This window comes from Myxine glutinosa, chromosome 10 (assembly GCF_964187855.1).
Source record: "Myxine glutinosa chromosome 10, kmMyxGlut1.1, whole genome shotgun sequence".
NCBI classification, from domain to species: Eukaryota; Metazoa; Chordata; class Myxini; order Myxiniformes; family Myxinidae; genus Myxine; species Myxine glutinosa.
In genome coordinates, this window is record NC_136270.1 from 109,552,337 (window position 1) to 109,564,439 (window position 12,103).

General features: G+C 45.1%; 1 protein-coding gene across 1 annotated transcript in view; it reads right to left on the reverse strand.

Moving 5' to 3' along the window:
• The window catches only part of SDK2 (sidekick cell adhesion molecule 2), a 990,523-nt gene that overhangs the window by 191,394 nt on the left and 787,026 nt on the right, over positions 1-12,103 (reverse strand). Inside the window, exons 27-28 of the mRNA XM_068126284.2 lie at positions 8,111-8,300; positions 6,962-7,060 (exon numbers count right to left, since the gene is read on the reverse strand). Of these exons, the coding sequence (XP_067982385.2) occupies positions 6,962-7,060; positions 8,111-8,300 (289 nt within the window). The remainder of the gene's footprint in view (positions 1-6,961; positions 7,061-8,110; positions 8,301-12,103) is intronic.

The following is a 12,103-nucleotide window of genomic DNA, read 5'->3' on the forward strand; positions in this document are numbered from 1 at the left end:
CGCTCACCCGGTGCTCAACGCTCCCATCGCCCTCACCACGGATGCCTCCGACTACGCGGTGGGCACCGTATATGAGCAATGGGTGAACGGGGTTTGGCAGCCACTCGCTTTTTTCAGCCGGCAACTCCGGCCGAACGAGCTCAAATATAGCACGTTTGACCGCGAGCTCCTCGGTCTACACCTGACCGTTCGCCATTTCCGCCACCTCCTGGAGGGCCGACCCTTCACGGCTTTCGTCGACCACAAGCCGTTGGTTTACGCAATGGCCAAAGTCACGGAGCCGTGGTCGGCCCGCCAGCAGCACCACCTCTCTGCCGTGTCGGAGTTTACCACGGACATCCGGCACGTCACCGGCAAAGACAACGCCGTGGCCGACTGTCTTTCTCGGGCCAGCGCGAACGCCGTCCACCTCGGCGTGGACTTCGCGCTTATGGCGGCTGACCAGACCACCGACACCACAGTGCAAGCCCTCCGGGCGGCGGACACGGGCCTCCGCCTGGCCGAAGTCCCCTTCGCGGACACTGTCCTGCTCTGCGACGTCTCCCAAGGCCAGCCTCGCCCCATCGTGCCCGTTACCTGGCAACGCCGCATCTTCGCCTCCCTCCACGGCCTTTCCCACCCGGTCCGGAAAGCTTCCCAGAAGCTGGTGTCGGCGCCATTCGTCTGGCACGGCCTTCGACGGGATGTCCGCGATTGGACCAGCACCTGCACGGCCTGCCAACAGGCCAAGGTCCACCGACACACCCAGGCCCCGCTGGCACCTTTCACCGTACCGAACGGCGTTTCGACCATGTCAACGTGGACCTGGTGGGCCCCCTCCCCCCATCACGGGGTTTCACACACCTGCTCACCATGGTGGACAGGACCACCAGGTGGCCGGAGGCCGTTCCTCTCGTCTCCACCACCACCGCCGACATGGCGCAGGCTTTCATCGCCACCTGGGTCGCCCGTTTCGGCGCACCGGCGGACATGTCTTTGGACCGCGGGCCGCAGTTCACCTCCGAGCTGTGGGGCGCGGTCGCCCGCAACATGGGGGTCAGGCTCCACCGTACCACGGCCTACCACCCCCAAGCCAACGGGTTGTGCGAGCGGTTCCACCGTTCCATGAAGGCCGCGCTCATGGCCGGCCTTCAGGACGGCGGCTGGACCGACCGGCTACCGTGGGTCCTTTTGGGCCTCCGCACGGCCCCCAAGGAGGACCTCCGGGCGTCCACCGCCGAGCTGGTCTATGGCCAGCCGCTACGCGTCCCGGGCGAATTCGTGCCCGACGCTACCAATCCCTGGTCCGCAGCTCGCCAGCGCTCGGACCTCCAGGAGACCGCCCGACGGTTTGCCCCCGTGCCAACGTCCCACCACGGTGACCCCCAGTCCTATGTCCCCCCAGCGCTTCGCACAGCAGAGTACGTTTTTGTGCGTCATGACGCACACCGGGGGCCACTCAGGCCGCCGTACGACGGACCCTTCCGGGTCCTGCGACGGGACGACAAGTCCTTCGTCATCGACGTTGGCGGCAGGTCGGACCTGATTTCGGTGGACCGCCTCAAGCCGGCGCACGTGGACATCGACCAACCACCTCGGTTGGCCCTTCCTCCGCGGCGAGGCCGCCCCCCGTCCACGGTGCCTCCCGCTCGACCACCCACCCCCACACCGGACCCCCCCCCCCCCACGACCCTCCAGGGGTCGCTTCGGCCGGGTCATCAGGACCCCCCTTAAATTGACCCTGCCGGTGCAAGTCGATTCTGGGGGGGGCGTGTGTAGCGGTTGCCGCTGAACATACACAATCGCCTTACACCTGCCGAGGACGCAACCACGGAGCGATCGCTGTGCCGGGCTCGCCCAGACCGCCCGGAGACGCTCAGTCTCGCCTTTCCCGGGCATGCCCGGACTCGCCTTTCCCGGGCTCGCCCGGCCCGTCCGGCAACACCCAGTCTCGCCGTTCCCGGGCATGTCCAGGCACGCCCGGCCCGTCCGGCGACACCCAGTCTCGCCGTTCCCGGGCATGTCCAGACTCGCCCAGGTCTCCCGGACACGCCCAGTCGCGCCTTTTAAGGGCAAACGCTCCGGCATGAGATATTCGAGTGCTTGTATATAATGCTGCCCGATAAACGGGCTTTTGAGTTTACCCGAGTTGATTTGATGGAATAAAGAAACTCGGCCGAATTCCAGCTTTTTGTCACGTCCATTCTTTCGATTCGAGTTGGAGCACAGCTCCTTCAATATATATATATATACATATATATATATACACATATATATATATATACATATATACATATATATATATATATATATATATATATATATATATATATATATATATATATATATATATATATATATGTATACATGCACGCACACACATGCATACATACATACATACATATATATATATATATATATATATATATATATATATATATATATATATATATATATATATATATATATATATATATGCAAGATTCTCTAATGCGTTTGCATTTTCTTTAAGATGGAAAATATCATGTGGACTGTCATTCTTAATTGACAAATTGAGAATGTGTCTGGGAGAAAGTTAACTCCTTCAGTTTTGCTCTGGTTTTGTTAAATTGTTGCGTGATTGCTAAGGGTGCCAAAAACTTGTAAAATACACACTATTGCTTTAATTACAGCAATTGCGATGAGCAATGACCAATCTCCATGATGAAATATACTTTGGATTAAAAATATAGTCCACATTAACTTTCCCAACTGCACATGTTTCATTTCTGAGTTAGGAATGATTGTCTGGAAGTTTTAATGGAGGACTTGGTTTAATTGTTAAAAGTCAATATTTCTCAAATAGATAATACTAGAAAGGTGGAATGTGTGGCTTGACAAAGGAGGGAGAAGGTCGAGGGGTATTCTGTACCTCCCAAACCTCATCATATTACCTGTCACAACTGGCTACATGAATGACACACCCCGTGAATCAAATTATTGATCAAATCTTCGTCTGGAATACAGTCACTCCTTTGTGTATTTGTATTTTGCCTACAATTTGTTTCTTATGTATTTGTCAGAAATGAAGAGAGAAATCATGTTCTGAAAAAAAAATGTCTGCAATTGCCTGGCGGAGCAAATAGAGTAATTTTCACACAGCACTTTGAAACCACAATGATGACACTTGTTATCTCAAAAAGTTATTTTCTCTTCATTCAGAGGGAAATAGAGAAAGGTCATATAAAATTGAAGGATTGATTGTATGAAACACAGTGATCTCATAATCCTGTCAATATATTCATTTCATTCCCAAATTTCACAAAAAATTGCAAAACTATTTTTTATGCAAGTTGGACATTTTTTTTTTACCATGACTCGATTTTAACTCGATACAATTTTAACATGACTTTACCATGACATTTTTTACCATGCATTAAAAACTAGCAAAATTGTTCAACATGAATGAGCAAGAAATTTCGCCAAGTAATTCAAAATCCTGTTGTGATTTTTTGGTAAATTATGTGGTACTTTGGCATATTGCACTTCCACTTTCCATAAATTTTGTAACGGATATGAATTAATCAATTTATACATGGCAATTGAGTGCCATGCGGAATTGTGCAAGGTAGCACACTTACTATTGATCTGTCTATTTCAGGTTCAATTCCCGATCCAACTATAAACTTGGATTGGGGCTTCATAGGCAGGACGTTGCATCAAGTGGTTCCATCCTCCAGGTGGATGATAAGCCAGGTTATTCTGTATGCTGCCATTATTTGATGGATGTCAAAGATTAGGTGAGTGTTGTGAAGATTAGGTGAGTTATAACCACATATTAAACTAGATGGTATTCATAGAATACTTACCCTGCACAGTCAACGTGGTTCGAGCCAACTCTTCTGCTTTTGAAGGTTGTTTTTTTTCTTTGATCCAATATGGTTGCCAGACCACATGAGCGATTACATCATATATTTACATTCTCTAATATAATTGTTGCGTAGATCACGCTCAGGAAATTTCAAACTGATCGGACTTGGCTTAATTGTTAAAATCAGTCTGATCAGTTTGAAATTTCCTGAGGGTGATCGACGCAACAATTATATTAGGGAATGTAAATATATGATGTAATCGCTCACGTGGTCTGGCAACCATATTGGATCAAAGAAAAACAAAAGTGTTGTACTTGTCGAATAATGGCGTCATAACGAAGGTACCGATGACATCATCACTAACATATGTTATTCCCCATGTGGAGTACTTGACAGTGAGCCATGTTTCAATTTTTTTCCATGGAGCAGTTTCGGAGATATAAAGGTGTAACATTTTTCCAAGATGACGTCCATTCCATGTGACCTATGACGTCATAATTATAAATAAAAAAAATTCTGCAGGCGGAGGTGCTCCTATGGTAAAATTTCGTGTCAATCAGATCGACGGTTGCTGATAAAATGAATTTCAAAAATGCAGACATGCACGCCACACGTACGCATGCCACACGTACGCATGCCACACATACGCAGCCGAATGCTTAACCCTGCTTTTCGCTTTACGAGCGCAGGGTAACAAATTAATTTCCTGTGAAAATAACTTCAGTCAAAAATCAGGGCTGGCCAGCTCGTTCATGAATGGTTTTGGCCAAAACTCTCTGCAGCTGATGCAACAATAAGGTGAGAATAATTGTGGTGTCAATGTAGTACTTGTAGTAGTAGTCGTAGCTGTAGTAGTAGTAATGGTTGCTGTAGTAGTAGTAATAGTCGTAACAGTAGCAATATCTCATCTAGCAATTTAGGGGTAACTCCAAGATAACCAATGCTCTGCTGTATGTTGTTTTTATTTTATGATATTACTTGTATTTAGTAATACCAGGGCATGCCCGTACTATATATATATCTAAAATTATATCCCCCCCCTCTATTTACATGAAATGGTTTGGTCCATGAAATGTTTTGGTCCATTCGCAACGCCAAAGCGAACGGCGAACGCTTTACATGAAATGGTTTGGTCCATGAAATGTTTTGGTTCATTCGCAACGCCAAAGCGAACGGCGAACGGCTTGCGAGTACAGTGACAATCCCCCCCCCCTCTATTTACATGAAATGGTTTTTATTAGTTTTAAAACATAGTTTAACGCCAACATAGCGCCAACATAGTTTGCAAACGTGAAATAAATGAATACGCTCTCAAATGTGCCATCCGAGGCAGAGTGTGTTCGCCACGTTCGGCACACGCGATAGCTCGCTGCTCTCTGATTGGTTGAATCGTTTTTTGGACATAGCTCGGTAAGTAATTGTCCGATTAATATGAAACCTTGAAAAGGCACATCCTCGGGTCCCCAGCAATATACCTGGCAAGTTTAAAGTATATCGGACCCGTGGTTGTCGAGAAACAGCGGTCACAGACAAACAAACAAACACACAGAGATTACTGGAATTATAGATAGATTATTATCCTCAGCACATCAAAAATACTTCAATCGAGGATTGCCACAGATATTAATGGCAAGAATTTGGACAAATCTCAAGCGCAAAGTCAGACATTCTTTGTTGACATGAAATCCAATTCCTCCATCACAAGAAGAAAGCACGAATGGAAGACTCCCATAAACCACCAACACGTACAGACGTGGGATTTTGAAAGGGTTAGTGATGCTCATTAGAGTCAAATCGTTTGCTCGAACGTGGACCAAAAGCCACAGCACAATTTCCAGGCGACAGCAGGCTATCACAACTGACACCGCAGCGATATTATATTGCACCATTATAATCCTTTTCGTCTGCAATTTTACCAGGGTGAGCAGCAGGATGTCATTGGCATATTGATTAGGTACAACGTACCAAATAGCGAGGTTCAACTTATGCAAATGTCTCAAAAAATTATCAAGGCATTGCGCAGATGTAATGCCGGGAGAGCTTCAAAACGACATCCTACGGGACTAATCTTCTCCCATGCGGAAACCACACTGGGCGCTACGCTTCCCTGTCAGAAATTACAAGTTTTCAATGGAATCCCCATCGTGGAAGATTTGCTAATTGGCTAGAACCCCATTCCCCCTGGGTAATTGTCGTGGACATTTCATATGATATTTGCCAGCCTCGACCGCTTCTTGAAACAAAAACATTCATGTATGATGATACACCTGCCAACTGACAAGTCTGACAATACTTTGTTTATTTAATTTCTGCAATAATTTTCGGGCTTGGCTGTTTATGTTTTTTTTATTTTTGAAATGCCATGAAATAATTATTATTTTAAATGCAGTATTTTTTATTATTGCTACATTTTATTGCCTTGAGCTGTTCCCTCAAGCTAATCACAAGGAACCATAAAATAAGTCATCATTTCCAGCAGGAAATCCTAGTACTTCTTTAATGGCCCCAATTATTTGACAGTTTATAGCTGGATCAGGAATTGAACGCAAACTTGACAGCTAAAAGGCAAGCACACCACATCTGCACACCCTATTATAGCATCATCCCTAGTAAATAAAACATGGTGTCCTTCACAAAGAATAAGCCTCAGCTTTGGTCAGTGCCAAGACCAACTTACAAATATTTCATTTGGATCAAGAATAGCATCAACAACTTTGGCACATTTGAATCCTTCCTGGGTCTTTGCTAACATGACGCAATTAAGCTCAATCAATTATGACGAATTCCTCCACCTGGAGATCACATGAGATCATGTATTTGACCATTTGGTTGATTCAATGTTTAAATTGTACATGAGTTTATGATTGGGCAACTAATTCTGTTCGAGTATGGGTCACATGCCTCAATCATAAATTCTGAATAAATCAGCACAAGACATGCTCAAGGCAACGGCATGTATCTCCCAGAAACATCACAGACAAAGTAAGCTAACGTATTGCAATGGTCGTGCTGAAGGAAAACCACAACAATTTAAAAAAATACTTCATTCCTACAGAAAAAAAAGTTTCAACTGGAAGGAACATCACAAAAGACGTCACAAATAATTGGACCCGAGAGAATGTCAATCTTACCCAGAATGACTCCATTTGGCTCGGTTGGGGGCTGCCAAGCGAGGCGGACAGACATCAGTTGCACATCAGGGAAGTACAAGGCAAAGGGAGGTCCTGGAACTATCGGCAGAAAAAGGTCCATTCAGGTTGATCGTATAACAGGCAATAGACAACAAACTGAAAGCACATGACGGCTATGAGACAGACTTGTTGGCCTTTTAAGTAACTTAATAATCAACCAGACTGTGTAAAAAAGGAAACATTCAAAAAGTCAGAAAGTACAGGGTGTCCTCGCTTAACGTCGTCCGGTTAATGTTGTTTCATTAATAAGGTCGATAATAATGATTCGATACCAAGGCTACAAAGAACGTTGTGATTATTTACCCATAATTCACTATTATATCTTTATGGTTCATTGCTGCTGGGGGGGGGGGGGGGGGGGAAGCTGCTGGGGACTTAAAAATGAGTCAGTAGAAGCCTTCCCATCACAGCAACCAGGGGATGAGGAGGCAGCGGCCTTGGAGAACCCCCAGTCAGTTGGGGAATGGGGAGAACCCTCCCGGTCTCAGTGACTCACCTCTCTCCCACCATCTACCAGTAGATTGTTTTATTTTACTAAAGGCTGAGCCTCACTACATCAGAAAGTAGGCCGTCCCTCGGATTATTTTGAAGCTGAGGTCTTTTCTACTACATAATTAGTTGGTGGACATAAAAAAAAATCCCGAGTGTCTTTCGACGAAAAGGACGCGAGCTATTGCCGGTTTCCTTGTATAGTTCCGGCCCTGCCATACAGGTGGCAGTGCATCACATACTCTTGGTAAAATACACTGTGGGATCTTTAATGTCCACCAGAAAACACTATGTTGATGGGACACCCAGCTTAACATCCACCCAAGGGATAGCACATATTATGACGAAACATCCACCCAAGGGATAGCACACATTATGATGAAACATCCATCCTTCCTGTGAAGCGCCCATCCGACAGATTATAGTCAGGTCGGGAATCAAAGAGCGACTAGATAACTGATACTGTCAGACAATGACAGAGAATAGGTAAGTCAAGAGAATTTGTGGCAGGAGACATCGTGGTGTATCAACGAAGGTCCCTTCTCATAACAACCCATAATTACTCCAAAGCAAAGTGCACAAACGCTCCTACAAACACACCAGAATCTAGTGTGCGAACGTAGACTGGAGGTGTAGATCGTACACCATCCCCAGCACGGGTGTAAGCTTGCAGCTGTATCTCGTACGGAGTGTAGCGATGAAGTCCCGTAAGCAAGAATGAACGAGAGTGGTTTCCACGTACAATCTTGTGAACAAAATCGTTTCTCGCACCTTCTTCGCGAAACCACACCTGCAGACACGAGATAACCATTTCTTCCTGAGATACAGAAGCTATTGTTATCTTAATTGAGACATACTGTAAGTTGTGGTCGCAATCACACTCCCATAGACGAGATCACTTCAATTTGCCAATGTTCAAAACTGTGCATTCCAATTCATGGTTTGCAGGGGCAAGATTTCCCTGTCAGGAAAGGAGGAAAAGCCACCTCCTGGAATTACCTCCTCCTCGGTGCTTCTGTTCGTTATCCTGAATATATTCCATTTCAAATTGATTGCTCACCCATCATCCTGAACCCTTCTTGCTCCCAGAGCACCTGGGGTGTGTTCCGTTAGCAAGCGGCTCACTAATTACTCCTCGCCAAGTGGGTTGCTTGATTCAAAGCGATCAAGCACTTCAACGGAACGGAGTGCTCGGCACCGCTTAACAATATGGCAGCCTCCAATAGAAACAATTATATTGTGGTACTTCAGCAAATGCTGTCCAGACCGTCATTTTCAGTTTTACTTGATCCTCTCATGACAACTTCCCCAAACAAATTTATTGTTAGCAGTGGCTACAGAGTACGAGAAAGAGGGAAAGAAAGATAAATAAATGGGGAGTCAGAAGGAGGAAACCCTGCCAAGCTTTTCTTTGGACCCTACCATTGTGCATTTTGTGGAGGGGTTTTGCATATTTGTAAATCTCGAAGAGTTAGGAGGAAAAGTAGAGGTAAAAAATTAAGTGTGAAATGCACCTTTCAATACTATTATGAGTATAAATAACAAGTGTATGTCCTGAACATTTCATTGGTTGTAGTATCGTTTTGAATCCGACTATGGCGGCCATGTTTGCTAACGTAACGAAGCACCTCTCTTAATTTCTTGCTCCGCTTGCTTTTGCAAACCGCTTTGCAAGCTGCTAGACAAGCGGCTTGCAAAGTGGTTGATATGGAACGACTGGCTTGGAAAGCGATAGCAAGCTGTTTGCTAACGGAACACACCCGTTAATTCACAACTATTAGTGTCCAGGTTACTACTACTACTATTACTACGACTACTACTACCTCTTTAACGGCCTTCTTATGGGGTCGGCCAAGGAATATCTTTGGCCCAAGTCTTTCACAAACCGGCTGGACAGTCCTGACATTCGACTGAAGGTGATTTTTTTTGGGCAGACATTTGTAATTTGTTCAGGGTGTCAGTGATCACTCGCCTACTCTTTGAAACAGTCACCACAGGGTCTTTAAAGTTCACAAACAACCTGTGGTGGCAGATTGGGTCCTCTGGCTCAACATCATTCCAATAGATGGCATACCCATGGGTGCCTTGCCCTGTACGTGACACACCAGGCTGACAGGTTATAGCTGGTTCGAGATTCAAACCTAAGCTAGACAGATCAAAAGCGAGTGCACATACCAAAAATAAGCTATCCTCCGAGCCCTGGTGTGCCAACTGTTTCTACTGCATGTAGAGCAGACTTCGGCCAATAATGAGGAGTTAGGAATTTAGAAACTACACAAAACTGACGACACACATATTGGTCTAGCTTCATTAATATATGTTATTAACAGTTGAAGACCCGAGTGGAAGAAGCACTTAAGTCACAAAATAACTTTATGTAAAAATATTACAGACATGGATTGTTACCGTACTGTAAAGCCAGGTGTTGGCTTAATGGTTAAGGTGGCTGGCTTGAGATCTTAGGGTCCTGAGTTCAAGCCCCTGTCATGCCGTTTAATTAACACCAGCTGGGTTGACTCAGCCTGTCATCCTTCCAAGGTCGGCAAAATGCGTACCACTTTACGTGTAATGGGGGTCTACCTCTAAAGGACAGTGTGGTGTCGGACGCCATGGTGTGTATAATCATCACAATGAAAGGTTTCAAATTACATGAAGATTCAAACTCAGACGACAGCCCTCAACACTGAGCATTCTGTCTGTGTACCTTGTTAAGGTTAAAACTGTTTGAGGGAAATCGCTTTTATCCGTTTCAATAACGGATCTCGTGTTAAATTCTCTGCCAACTAAACTGCGAGGAATAAATTAATTTGGGGGGAAAAATACAATAAAACGCCCAGCATGACCTGGCATACAAGAGCACTTGGCCTTGTGCCAGGCATATAAAGGTGATATGGCATTAGCTGGCAGTGCCTCAGATAAAAATGGAACAGCAAGGATGCTTGTTAACCCAATAATTGGATCCCTTCTCCGTAACAAACCCCCCTTTTGAGGGAAGGAAGAGGCCATCATACCTTACAAATTACGATCAAGTGTGAGGGTGTTTTGAACCTTGCATATAAAAGGGATGAGGGTGGTGTAGCAGGCTGCGTTTTTAATATGAACCAACAGGAAAGCTTGGGCATGCCAGGCATGTCAATATGTCTGCACGATTGCAGCCAAAACTGGATAATTAGTACAAGCCCGGATTATGGCAGCGGAGGAGCTTGTTTATGCATTCCTGTTTTTGTTTTCATGACCACAGATAACTGTTTCTTTTTTTTCAATTAAAGGCGAAATCTTACCGAGATGAAGACTTCCTTCGAGAAGTGATAAATAGGGAGTGTTGTGAGCAAGCAGGTGGGAAAACAATTTTGTATGCCATGTTTGGAGAACCCAATCGCGCGCGTTGTTCAAGGCTGGGGTTACCGGGGAAAAGCCAGTTGTGACCCAATGGACCTTGGAGTGAAAGATGACCTTCCGGTGAAGACTTCTTTACGTTAGTCTGGCAACGGCATCGAGTTCCAAAATTCGCCGGGTAAAGTTGTTTGTCTTTTTCTTTTGCCGATCTTTCCTCGACCTTGCAAACAAAAAAAGGAGCATTATCTCCGAAGCCGCAACTACTACGCAAAAGAAACCAGAAACCAGTGTTTTGTTTTTATGAAGTCCCAATGATTCGCCGGGGACAATTTATTTTTCTTGGTCAATTGCTTTTGGTTTGGGGACTTTGACATATGACATTTTTCAAGAACTGCGGCATTTTCGAATCTGCAGCCATGAACACCACATTATACACCCTCACCTCTCCTCCTCCATATGCTATTTCTTCAGTGCAACTCTTTCCCTTCACCTCAAATTGTGATACTATTTCAGATTCCTCCATGCTCTTTTCTCCTTCCTCTTTCCCTACAAAAGAATGGTTATCTTTAATCTTGAACAATGATTGTCTTACAGAAAGTCTTTGAGCAAAGATCAATTTCTGACATTTGGCTTAGCATCGGACCCAGAAAGGCTTTGGGTGAGTATGCTTCCCAAAACGGTATACGAAGCTAGATGCCATCTGGGCCAAGATTATTTTTCTAATGGCAGTCTTCAACTCCTAAGGGAGGTTTGTGTGAATTGCCATGGAGTGCAGCACACATCAGCAGAATCATATGTATTCATCTGGCTCTAAATCCACTGCTCACATTGATAAAAGATTCAATCAAATGAGCACATGAATAAAGAAACTGCTTTAAACTAGTGTGTGATGTCTGACAATCTGCCCCCGTCGGGAGAAATGGGGCAAGGGGCGCCGTATATTAAAACTCCAATTTCTTCAGTATACTAAACAACTTGCATTTGATATTGCCCGCTGTATAATCAGCCATCGAGATCTCTGGTGTGAACATTCAGGTTCCTGAACATATGACCAGGATCGAGTAAGTTATACATTAAAAAGTTGGGTTGGTTTGGGGTGGGAGCAGAGGGGGGCTGTTTTGTTGAAGTGACAAACAGCAAATGCTTTTCCAGACAAGAATCTGTTAAAATTGGCTTTGGGATTTCAACAAAGACATTGTCTGGCCACAAAAGCAAACTACACGACCTCGCACTACTTCTTCAAGGTCAAGAACTGCA